The 11,982-nt window shown below is 52.9% G+C and overlaps 2 protein-coding genes across 8 annotated transcripts; one reads left to right on the forward strand and one right to left on the reverse strand.

The window, feature by feature from the left end:
• Window positions 1-428: 428 nt before the first annotated feature.
• On the reverse strand, window positions 429-11,973 carry Ptrh1 (peptidyl-tRNA hydrolase 1 homolog). 7 transcript variants are annotated; one of them, XR_004944774.1, is made up of 6 exons: window positions 11,854-11,919; window positions 11,120-11,339; window positions 10,843-10,942; window positions 10,630-10,675; window positions 9,275-10,539; window positions 429-841 (listed from the first exon to the last, which is right to left on the reverse strand). XR_004944774.1 is itself a non-coding variant. In XM_036185272.1 (5 exons), exons 1-5 carry the CDS (start codon window positions 11,917-11,919, stop codon window positions 10,357-10,359), a joined length of 615 nt encoding a protein of 204 aa, XP_036041165.1. In that variant the 5' UTR covers window positions 11,920-11,973; the 3' UTR covers window positions 7,878-10,356. The 7 variants fall into 7 exon arrangements, 2 of the variants coding, with proteins under 2 accessions (XP_036041165.1, XP_036041167.1); XR_004944773.1 differs by having other exon boundaries at window positions 8,001-10,539; XR_004944771.1 differs by having other exon boundaries at window positions 7,489-10,539.
• Cfap157 (cilia and flagella associated protein 157) lies at window positions 2,497-10,175 on the forward strand. The gene is made up of 9 exons (XM_036185275.1): window positions 2,497-2,699; window positions 6,671-6,942; window positions 7,537-7,690; window positions 8,042-8,309; window positions 8,542-8,672; window positions 8,864-9,014; window positions 9,349-9,515; window positions 9,635-9,818; window positions 10,086-10,175. The coding sequence occupies exons 1-9, from the start codon at window positions 2,527-2,529 to the stop codon at window positions 10,155-10,157; spliced, it is 1,572 nt and encodes a 523-aa protein (XP_036041168.1). The 5' UTR covers window positions 2,497-2,526; the 3' UTR covers window positions 10,158-10,175.
• Window positions 11,974-11,982: the final 9 nt, after the last annotated feature.

Here is an 11,982-nt window from a genome sequence, read left to right on the forward strand (position 1 = left end):
CGTCCCACTACCATGCCCGCATGGAGTGGGTCACCCGCCAACCGGCTGCTGCATCTGCCCCGCATGCTAGCATGTTTCCCTGCACATGCAGGATGCCCTCAGGGTCCCCCTGTGTAATAAGTCATAACAAAGGCTACTTTGTAGATCTTGCACATGTACCAAGAATTTTTGCCCAGGGTGGTGGTGAGGAGCAGCCTAGGCAACAACTACCCACTTCTCTAAGGTCCCAATGACAAAGTTTGATCCCACCCCAGGTCCCCCCAGGGACCCAATGAGTTTATTGGGTGTACTCACAGAGCCTGAGTGAGGGGTTACAGATGGGAGCGTGGGGAAACACAGCAGTCTCACTGGAAATGGGATGGATGACTTCCCCATGGCTACACAGATGGAGCCCCTTGCCTAGTTCCCCCAACCTATGTATACTAGCACCTTGCTGAGGTCATGTGCAGTTAGGGCAGAATTGCATATGGCTGCTTGAGAGGGGTGGCTGGATGCACAGGTGGGTCCAGTGACCCTCCCATCCTCTCCTTTGAGGGAGGGTCAACAGTCAATGAGCTCAGCTGAAATAATCTTTGCAAGCAGGCCCACTCATGAAGAAGGTGGCAGTTGGGCTTGGAGGACAGTCCTGTAGCACATCCCACCCAGCTCCGACAAGACGTGCCTTAGAGGCAGACCAGTGAAGACAGCGTCACAATCATGCCAGGCCTCTCCTAGGCCTGTGTTAGGTGTCCCTGCCACTTTACAGGCGAGGAAGCGGAGGCTCAGGACGATGCCATGTTTCATAACACTCACTCCTGGAAGACTTCAGCCAGCCACTGTGTCCTGTCTGTCACCAGAATGCCTGGAATAAGATCCAACACACAGACTTGAATTCTATGCCGAGTAACTGTTGAAGCACAGTAAACCCTGCGTGTCCCTCTTTCTGATGCTTTTTAGTGTTTTGTTCACTTGCTCTTTGTTGTTTTATTATCATTGTATGTGTGCAGTGGTGTGCATGTGGAGGTCAGAGAACAGCTCTCGGGGGTCAGTTTTCTCTGTCCACTGTAGGTTCTGGGTGTAGAACTCAGCTCATCGGGCTGTGTGGCAAGAGCTTTTACCCCATGAGCCATATTGCTGGCCCATGGTTTCTTGAGACAGAGCCTTGCTGAGTTGCCCAGGCTGACCTTGAACTTGTGTTCCTCCTGCCCCCACCCCCACCCCTCAGCTGAGATTGCAGGGGTGCGTGGCCACCCTTGGCTACCCTCTTCTGTTTTTTTGTTTTGTTTTTGTTTTGCTTTAGTTTATTTCTGACTTCTCTTGGCCCAGGATTTCTGTCATTCCACCCCACCCGGATCCCATCAAACAGCAAAGAAGTACTGTGTCCTGCCAAGGTCCTAGTGCCCAGTGTCCCAGGGCTCACAGGGAGCCTGGCTCACTCCTCCAAAAGCTGTAGTATATCTTCACAAGAGAAGATACTGCAGCAGGCCAAAGCATGGTCATAGCACATGCTACTAGCCCAGTGACCCTGGAACCCAGGCCACCAGCTGTGGCTGTTCTCCCTGTCCTTCCAGGGCCTCCAGTCCTGGATAGGGTTTCAGCAAAGGTGCCTACCTGTGTGTGACACCAGGCATTCATTCCCATGGGTCAGAATGACCGTGGCTTGGAAAATCAGGTAGACCGGAGTGGAACCCCTCTAATCCTCCGCTTACAAAGAATGTTCCCTCCTGTAGCATCCCCAAAGTGAGCCCCCCTCTTAGTGAACCCACTAAGCGCTCAGTCATCACTGAACATGATGACAGGCCCCAGACATGCCTGGGGACTAAAGAGCAGACACACTCACAAGCCCAGTGTGACTGAGGAGATGGTCAGTGCTGGAAGGGTGAAGACCTAAGGGCCAGCTAGGGCACCTGCCAGCTGCATACCTACTGTCCACCATCCCATGCCTGCATGCTGCCTTCTCAACCCCAGGGGCTTTCCCTTCCTACCATGCTACAGCCAAGACCAAAGCTATAGAAAGAACTTTGTCTGCCTGGGGTAGCCATGGACAGATGGACCCTGCCACTAAGCTTTAAGGACATCTCAAGACTCCAGCCCGGAAGCCTCCAGGATAAACTTTGTGTGGCTGTGCCACTGAAGGACTGACAGGTCTAGGAGGAGGCACTTCCTAGCATGGGGACCAGTGACTGTTTCTTCTGCTTGTGGTTAAGAATCTAGGAGGAAGTCCACCTGGCTAGACCTCCAACTTCTCATTAGGTCAAAGTCCCAAAGTGACAGGCTGTGATTTCTAGGGCTCTTGATAATTGTAATTAATTTACCACATTATTTATTTCCATTCGGGAGAAGGAAAGGTCTTCCTGGAACCCAAATTTGTACCCAAGTGATCTGAAAGGCTAAAACCAGGCCAGACACAAGCTCCCTGTCCAGAAAGGACAGTGGCCCTTTAAAATTCAGCCTCACACTGTCAGGCTGTTGCTATGTATGGAACTAATTTCCTTAGCAACCACCTGGCTTCTTAAAGAGGACTTGAAACAGTAGTTGCCATCAGCCATGGCTCCCAAAAAGAAGCCGAACAAAGGTGGCAAAGAGTCTGAGGTCAAGAAGAAGAAAGGAAGCAAAAAAGATTCCAGTGCCGTCGCCAAGTCTACAGACCCCACCGTAGTGGAGGAGCTGAAGGAATTCTACCACAAACAGATCCAAGACCTAGAGGACCGGCTGGCCCGGTGGGTGGGCGGCAGGGACGCTACTGTGCCAGGCCAGAAGCCCACACAGGCTCAGACAGGGCCTTAGGTCTGGGTTCTGGCCTCCTATGGGATGTTCAGACCCTGAACATTTCCTCAAGGTACCACTTGTAAGTGATGAATGGATCCCCCCCACCCCTTCACAACTCCCAGAGCTTGGGGAGCACTCCGCTAATTAGCATCTCAATCACAGGTAACCCCACCCCCGCTCCAGCAGAATGGGACCTTTTAGTTTGGTTGGTTGTTTTGTTTGTTTGTTTGTTTTTCGAGACAGGGTTTCTCTGTGTAGCTCTGGCTGTCCTGGAACTCACTCTGTAGACTAGGCTGGCCTCAAACTCAGAGATCTGCCTGCTTCTGCCTCCTGAGTGCTGGGATTAAAGGCATATGCCACCACCGCCCAGCTCAGAATGGATCTTAAGCATTATTAGTTGTTAGTGGGACAAATTAGAAATAGCTCCCTCTGGTGGCCAGGGAGTTCACTCATTCCCTCTTTCCTTAAGTCAGTGTGTTTCTCTAGGCTGGGGCTGTTTTCCTTAAGTGTATTTGCTTTGTTTTAGAGACAGGGTCTTACTCTGTAGCCCAGGCTAGCCTCAAATTTATGTTAATCCACCTGCCTCAGCCTCCCAAGTGCTGAGATTACAAGTGTGAACCACCATGGGTCCTGAATGGGAACTTGAGAAGGGGATTTTCTTATGTGGGGATTTGCAGGTGACAGAGACGGCGGGGAAAGGACCTTCCTAACATTTCACGAGATGCTGCCTTTGATCATCATTTTTCTTGCTTTGAAACTAGTTTCAGAGCTAGTGAGATGGCTCGGTGGCACTTGCCCACATGTTGGAGAGAGAACTAACTCCTGCAAACTGTCCTCTGATCTCCACTGTACACAATGGCCCACACGCAGGCATGCACATACATAGTCAATAAATAAAATATGATAAGAATTACCGAAATTTCCTTGGAGGCCTGCCCTGAGATTTCTCCAGAGTCCTGGGGGTAGGGGTGGGGGTGTGTGGAGGGTGTAAATCTGAGGGAATGAATCTAAGTACACTGAGCTCTGCAGTCCATTCACTTTATTCCTCTAAGACAAAACGATCTACACAGCTCCAACTCTGTCCTCACACCTAGCTCCTCTCTGTCCCTTCTCCTCCTGCCCCTCATAGCTCTAACTAGCTTCTTCATGTCTCATCCTCATCTCCATCTTCATTCCTCCTCGTTCTTCCAGAACCAGTCTCAATTCACCTACAGTCTGCAAACTCTGCCCTGCCACCATCTGGTTGGAAGGGGTAACTCTGCTCGGAGCTAGGAAACCTTCCCCATAGCTTCACTGCACCTTGTATGCAATGAGCCTTTTGTTCTAAGCATGTTGCTCAAGGCTGCCACTTTGGGCTGTGAGAGGAACGGGGGGGGGGGGGTGGTGGTGGTGGTGGTGGTGTCTGAGCTTAGTTTGCACAAGAAGCAAGGCTATGTACCTAACACCCACCTGGCTTAGGAGACAGGCGGTGTCTCCATATGGGTGTTTACCTTAATTCAGGAGGACAGGTTGGCCAGACATGCTTTGTCCTTGGATGTTAGCTAAAGGAGATATCTGGTTTTAATGCTAAAAAAGGAAAGCAGAGGCAGAAAACCTTGCCTATGTGACTGTATCCAAGTACCTTAAGTGTATATACTCAAGGAATGATCAAATCTACACAGTTAGAAATTCTTGGGGAGGTTGTGAGAGCGCACTTGAAATTCATAACAGGAAACAGCTGATATATCGAAAGCAGAATAACACCAAATACTCCTTGAGATATGGCTTCTCCTCTGGAAGAATTCCTTGATTCTTTCAGGTATAGCTTTACCATATTCAGCTGAACTCTTACTACATTCCTGCAGCCTGCAGCATAGAATGTTTGTAAAAATATAGTTTCTAATCTGGGAACAGTGGCACGTGCCTACAATCTCAGCACTTGGAAGGCAGAGGCAGAAGGTTTGTTCTAAATTCAAGGCCAGCTTGAAGGCCACCCAGTAATTTCCAGGCCAGCCTGGGCTATAGGGTAACACTCTGTCTCAAAAGAACAAAAAGCTCTGGGCAGGAGGGGTGGCACACACCTTTAATCCCAGCACTCAGGATGCAGAGCCAGGCGGATCTCTGTGAGTTCGAGGCCAGCCTGGTCTACAGAGCAAGTTCTAGGACAACCAGGACTGCACAGAGAAACCATGTCTTTAAGCTATCTTGCTGACACTGTGAAACTCCTGCCCCAGCCCCAGAGCCCCACCCCCACTAAAAGAGATGGCTCAGTGACTGAATCACCTGCCACTCAGAGTGAGGACTGGGATTTGAATCCCCAGCGCCCAGACGAATGAGTAGGTGAGTAGGTGTGGTGCCCACCTGTAACCCCAGTGCCTAGGAGGCAGGGATAAAGGATCCCCTACAGCAAACCAGCTAGACTGGTGAACTCCTGACTGCTGGGATCAAGTAGGAGACCCTGCTTCTATGTAGAAGGTGAAGACCCTCCCTTATCTATAAAATGGGTATAATTATCACACCTACATCCTTGTCATTGGGAATCTCAGCAAATGTCTACCTCTGACCTCCACACACATACACACACATGTAATAAATTATGCCTGTAATAAATAAATATATAAGTCCAATACAAGAAGGCAGAGCTGCTCATGACTGAGGCTGCAGAAATCACAGCTGGTGGTGAGTCTGTGTGGACTCAGAAAGCCTGTGCTGTCCTCGTTTTATGCCCAGAAGAGAAGCGCAGCCAGGGTCACTGAGGTTCAGAGAGGAAGAGGAGGAAGCAGGATGACAGCCCTAGCCTCTCTGACTCCTGTGGCAGGCTGTGTTTTCTCCCAACAAAGGCACCCATACCCTGAAATGCCTTGTACGCAGAACACATTGAAAAGACTTATGAATACTTAAATATTTGTGCATAAAACAAGTTCCAAATGCTTTAATTCTCCCATCTGAAACCAGTAAACATGGTACTCTTAAAATTTACAAACGTCCTTTGACCAAATACAACAGACAGAATGCATCATGAAAAATACATTTACCTCACTAAAGTTAAGTGGGTGCTTACTATTGGCTAAGCTATTAGGCCCTGTGATGCAGAGGTCAGTCTGCCAGAGCAGAAGGGGCTTCCCCAGCAGACTGGGTGCACTGGAGGACCAGGCACTATGGCTTTCAGGTAGCCTGGCTTGGGTCAAGTTCTAGGCTTCTCACTCTCTAGTTCCTTCATCTCTCCACCCTCAGTTTCCCCGTCTGGTTGCTGGGGACAAATGCACACCTCCTACAGCCCAGGAACAGATGGGAACATGTGTTACCACTGTGAGCAGAGGCTCAGTCTCCACAGGACTTACATCTGAGCGAGGTAACCAGGCACGGTGGTGGCGCACGCCTTTAATCCCAGCACTCAGGAGGCAGAGCCAGGTAGATTGTGAGTTTGAGGCCCTGTCTCAAAACAAACAAACAAACAACAAAAACCATCTAAGTGAGGTAGTAAATATAAGATGCTGGCTGGGAGATGACAGTCATCTGAGTCACCTGACCAGCAACAGAACTAGGGCTCAGACCCCAGAAGCCTTGAGAAAAGCCAGGCATGGCAGTGAGTCCCTGAACCCTGGTATTGATGGGAAAGGAGACCGGTAGCTCTATGAAGCTCACCAGCTAACCAGCCTAGCCAAACCATCACACTTTAGATTGAGGGAGATTCTGCCTCCGACTAAAGGTGGAAGGCCATCAAAGAGGATGCTCAACACTGACTTCAGGACTTTTATGTGCTGTCTCTGTCTGTCTCTCTGTCTCTAGGCCTGAGGCCCAGTTAGTAGAGGCTGGATTCAGATCATGAGGAACTTCAAATGACCCTTTCCAGAAGGAGGGTCTGGGAGAGCAGGTTCCGCGGTGCCTGTGCCCGGGCCTAGCCTGGCTTGACCCTGCATCTCCCCTTCATCCTCCACCCTAGGTACCAGCGGAAGTGGGATGAGCTAGCTGTGCAAGAGAAGCTCTTCCGCCAGGAGTTTGAGCAGCTGGCCAACAACAAGAAAGAGATTGTGGCCTTCCTCAAGCGCACACTCAACCAGAGGGTGGATGAGATCACGGAGCTCAATGACCAGCTGCAGAGCCTTCAGCTGGCAAAGGAAATGGAGAAGGACGCTTTCGAGGCACAGCTGGCCCAGGTGCGCCATGAATTCCAGGAGACCAAGGACCAGCTCACCACTGAGAACATTGCCCTCGGTGAGGGGACCAGGAGACCAGTCAACACACCAGTGTGAATTTGCCACTGGAGGCTGCAAGACCCAAATCCACAGCTGTCACTGAGCGAGGCTTGGCCTCACTTGGGGAATTGGGGCAAATACCTTGAGTATAACAGCAGCATGCTACTTCAAACACTATCTGCCTTAATTGTCCATGCATTCCCGAGGCCAGAAATGTTCCCCCTTCCCCAGTTTGTAGATAAGGAAGTGCTTCAAAAAAGATGGTCTTATCTATGGCACCCATCTGGAAGAGGGCACTAAGACTTGACTGCCCAGATTCAGCTGAGGTTGTCATGGTCACCCTCACATGGGGAGGTATCAGGGGAGGCTTCTTGAGAAGATGGGCTGAACAAGGATTGGTAAGATTAGCAGAGTGGGTGGGAAGGCACTCCAGGAAAGGCTGCCTATGTGTAGGGACAGCTCTGTCACCTGCAGCCTAGTCCTGTTGGAGCAGAAAGCAGGTGTGTGGGGAGGGGTAGGCAGGAAGACATGGGCAAGGTTGAGACCTTGGAGGGGTGTCACTCACAGTTCTCAGGGGCAGCTCCTCACCAGCCTTGTGGCCCCTGATGGGCAGGGGGAAAGCTGGCTGCCCTGGAAGAATTTCGGCTGCAGAAAGAGGAGCTCACAGACAAGTACTTGATGCTAGAGGAGCAGCTGAGAAAGCAGGAGAGTGAATACAAGGACTACGTGTACAACCTGGAGAAGAAGTCTGTGCTGGACAAGGACAGGTGGGTGGGCTGGGGGACCTGCTGGGGGCACCCGTACCAGTCTCCACATTCCTCCTCACTTCCTAGAAGTGCTCATGGACTGTCCCCCAAACCCTGATTGGGATTTAGTGGGGGAGGGAAGGAAGGAAGGAGTTAGCTCCCAGCCAGTTCCCCAGGCTGGCACTGAACATTACTTTCGTCTCACGTATTACTTTAATTGAATTTATTAAGAATGTGTTTCAATGGTTCAAATTCCAAGGGCCCAGAGATTCTCTGAGGAAAAGCCTAGGTACTCTTGGCCCCACCCAAAAAAAGGGGTTCCAAGACATACCCATCTGCTTGACTTCCTTCCAATGCCACCCTCCTGGTCAGGCTAAGGAAAGAGATCATCCAGCGTGTGAACCTAGTGGCCACTGAGTTCCGCAAGGTGGCCACTAACCAGATGTGGGAGACGACCAGGCGGGCCATCCTGGAGAACAACAACGTGACTTTGCAGCTGTCCTGGGTGTCTCAGCAAGGTGTGCAGCTGCTACAGGAGAATGAGCAGCTCAAGGGCGTCCATGATAAACTGTACCAACAGGTGGAGCTCCTGGAGAACACCCAAGAGATCATGGCCAGAAACAACAGAGGCCATAAGAAGGTGTGACCACACGCCCTCCTCATGTGAAATGACAGTGGTCCCCATGCCAGAGCCAAGTCATGAGGTGTGGTGGGGGAGGGTTTGCAGTGAGGGCCCAGGCTTTCCTTGTGGGGAGGCCACCTTCCCGCCTAGCTGTTATCCAGAGGTGGTACTGCCTGTATCTCCAGCAGAGAGGAAGGGTGGGCGGGGTCCAACCCTAAGTCTGCACATGGACACCTGCCCACGGATGCAGGTCATCCTCATGCTGTCAGAGAAGTGCCGTCAGCAGAGGCAGGTCACAGAGGAGGCAGAGCGGCTTCGCCTCCTGCTGGCCGAACTGGAGCAGAACTTCCAGAAGCTGCAGAAGGGCAACCAGACCCTGAGGTGAGCCAGAGCTGGGTGGAAGCCGGCCAGGGAGTTTCCCTGTCTACATAGCCTCAGGGGTTGGTCCATCAGACAGGCTGAAGCCAGGATTTAGATGGGCTGCACAGAACAGGCAGGGCCCCAGCAAGAGGTGGTGCCGGCCAGAGCTGGGAGATGGGGCAAGCAGTGGGCTTTATCTTGTCCTGGCCTAGGAGTGAGAAAAACCAGCTCGAACAGCAGCTGAGGGAACAGCAGGCAGAGGTGAATCAGCTACAAAAAAAGCTGACTGAGGAACAGAAGGTTCGGGCCAGGCTGGAAACAGTCCTGGCCCAGGCCACCTCCCTCCTACAGGACATTGTGCAGGTGAGCAAGCACGGGAGACACCAAGAGGCCACTGGGGTCAAGCTCAAGAGAGTTCTTTCCTGAGAGGCATACGGCCAGACTCCTTTTCTGATTCTGGACCTCAAAGATCCACTCAAGAGTTGGTTCTGATCACACCAGCTACTGAGGAGGCTGAGGCAGGATCCAAATTCCAGACCTGACCGGGGCTACTGATTGAGTTCAAGGCCAGCGTGGGCAACTTAGCATCTTAAATAACAAGGCGGTGTGGCGGCAGCGCATACCTTTCATCCCGGCACTTGGGAAGGGTGGGTGTCCAGGCCACTGGTATGTAACCCATCACACATGGCACCAACAGATGCGGACAGATGCAGAGGACGGTGACTTTGACGTAGTGCTCCAGCTGCAGCACAAGGAGCTGCAGCAGCAGTTGCTGGCTCTGCTCACATCAGCTGTGGCTTCAGAACCACAGCTGGCTATGAGCTGCCACCAGGGAAAACAGCCGCAGGGCACAACCAAAGAGAGGTGAGCAGGTACCCTGGGGCGCCTCAGCAGACCCGGACTCTCCATTCTCTCCCAGAACCTCAGCCTCCTCTTGTGGAGATGGAGGTGATGACCCAGGGTTCCTCCCACACCCGACTCAGCACCCAGGTATCCAGGACCTCTGCTGCTTCTCTGATGCAGCAGCTCACAGGCATCACAACCTACAAGCCTGGGGATCTCGGGCTGGTGCCTCGCCGGGTCCATATCCCACCCAACCCCCAGGACCTCAGGGCTCTCTCATATGTCACCCGAATGGGGATCTGCCAGTTACAGAACACTAATGAGGTAGGAGTGCCAGGGGCCCTGGGGACAGCAAGCTGACAGCTGGCCCTAGTTTGTCCATGCATAGTTGGGTGGCTTCAGGGACCTCTCTGATCCTCCCTACCTATAAAATGGCCTGACAAAAACAGGCTAAGGCATACCTATGTTACCCTTGGGAGAGGGTTTGCTAGACCCTTTTTCTCAACCCCACTGGTAAGGAATGGGTTAGGAGGTTACCCCACCCACCCAAGGAAGCTTCAGATTTCAAGCAAGTATCTTTTAATCTTGCAGACCTCCCCATCTGGCGCTCTCAAAAGATTCAGAAAGTTCAGCCTTCCTAAACCTTTCCTACACCATAAGTAGCGCACGGAGAGACCAAGCCAGCGCAGACATAGACTGTTGTGGCCACAGTCCCTCCTTCAACCTGCAAGTGACCTGGGGCAACCCAGAAGTTACATAAACAGTGGGTACTACATGTGTCATGGCAGTTCTGTGGCTGTGTCTGGGCTTCAGGGTACCGGCAGGCAGTCAAACAGGTAGATATGTCCACTGGTGTCAGAGGTCAGAGGCCCAATGGTGACTCCTGGCTTCGAGCACGGATGTGGTCCAGAAGCAGGTCGGTGGCCTGATCCAGCAATGGAGACAGCAGCTCCTGCTCCTCAGGGGAGAAGCAGCCCAGGACGTGGGCCTGTATCATACTAGGGTGTGTGGGGCGCCCGATGCCTACCCGCAGCCTCGGCATTGCCTGTGGGGTGCCAGAGGGATGAGGGGGCCTTGGTGAGATACACTGGGGACCCCATGCTGGCCACCCCCACCCAGGGCAGGGCAGACTTACACTGGAGTTCAGACAGCTAATGCAGGACCGGACTCCATTGTGGCCTCTTGGAGGGATGTGAGGAGCAGTTAGTACTTCCTGAGGCAGCCCCCTCACTTCCCTTGCCCAGGCTTCCTTCGGAGCACCCTAGCCTGTAGAGATAGGCTCAGCAACCCTACTCCACCCCAACAAAGGCCAGCATCCCTACCCAAACCTGAGTACATGCAAGCTCACCTTGCACTGCCTCCCAGCTTCAGAGCCAGCTTCCCCAGGGGTTTGTCAAGTTCATCGTGCACCAGATAGATCTCCTCCGCAGCCAGCCCAAACAGCTCCGCTTGGCACAGGCAAACACCCTAGTTACTGCCTATCTGCTCAGAGGGATCACAACGACCCCCATATAGAAACAGGTCCCAAGTCCTCACTGTAGTAACGGGGGCTCACCAGGCACTTGTCACAGTTGAAACCCCTCTTTGGTCCCTGTGCCCTCTTATCCATGAAGCCCAAAACTCACCGGCTTGGGCCACGCTGCGCCCATTGACGTTCATGAGGCGCCGTGGCCGGAGCAATACCAACTGGGCATCCCCGAGCGGGGCCAGGGCAAGGTCAGCAGCGCAGCGGGCGTCACGAGCCCAGCTCTCCGCCACTCCCAGTCGCCGCGCTATTTGCCCCAGCACCGCCATACCCACGCTGTGCCGTGTGCCAGGCATTCCATGGTTCCCCAGGCCAGCCACCTGCAGCAACACCACAGAAAACAGACTGAATAATCTATCACATAGGACCCCAAACAGTGATTAGGAAACAGAGAGGAGCGCCAGGGTTGGCAAGGAGCGCTTAAGGGTTTGGGAACTCCTAGAGGCCCCACAAAGTTGGAGGTGCCGCACCCAGGTGCGGGAGCAGAACTCCTAAAATGTTTGGAGCCGGCCAATACTGCCGGGCATCTATTTCACTAAGTAGAAAATCTGACAAGGAGCTCGGCAAGACGGCTCAGAGGGTAAGGGCACTTGCTGTCCTACAACTTAGGTTCGATCCCCGAGACCCACATGGTGGAAGGAGAGAACTAACTTCCAAGTTGCCCTCTGACAGACACACGGCACATGCACACACAAACGTAAGCTAAAATCTTAAATGTTAAAAAAAGAGGCGGGGACGGGGGCTGACAAGGAACTTGGGAGACTTTACCCGGGAGACAGTGGCGGCATCGGAGCCGGGCCCGAACCCCTGCGTAGTCACCTACGCCCCACTCACCAGCCACCGCCTCCCGGGGAACCGGGCCTCCGAAACGCGCTGCCTCAAAGCCCAACTCCGCCGCATCCCGGAGCGGAAAAGGCCGGCCAGCACCGAGCCGCCCCAATTCACGGCCAGGACCACGCCCCT

This window comes from Onychomys torridus, chromosome 4 (genome assembly GCF_903995425.1).
Source record: "Onychomys torridus chromosome 4, mOncTor1.1, whole genome shotgun sequence".
Classification (NCBI taxonomy): Eukaryota; Metazoa; Chordata; class Mammalia; order Rodentia; family Cricetidae; genus Onychomys; species Onychomys torridus.

Coding starts and splice junctions, on each gene's coding strand:
- Cfap157 (XM_036185275.1), top strand. CDS start 2,527: ATGGCTCCCAAAAAGAAGCCGAACAAAGGTGGCAAAGAGTCTGAGGTC. Junction 2,700..6,670: donor CTAGAGGACCGGCTGGCCCG/GTGGGTGGGCGG, acceptor CCTCCACCCTAG/GTACCAGCGGAAGTGGGATG. Junction 9,516..9,634: donor CAGGGCACAACCAAAGAGAG/GTGAGCAGGTAC, acceptor CACCCGACTCAG/CACCCAGGTATCCAGGACCT.
- Ptrh1 (XM_036185272.1), bottom strand. CDS start 11,919: ATGCGGCGGAGTTGGGCTTTGAGGCAGCGCGTTTCGGAGGCCCGGTTC. Junction 11,340..11,853: donor TCCCCGGGAGGCGGTGGCTG/GTGAGTGGGGCG, acceptor GTGTTGCTGCAG/GTGGCTGGCCTGGGGAACCA. Junction 10,943..11,119: donor GCGCAGCGTGGCCCAAGCCG/GTGAGTTTTGGG, acceptor GCCTGTGCCAAG/CGGAGCTGTTTGGGCTGGCT.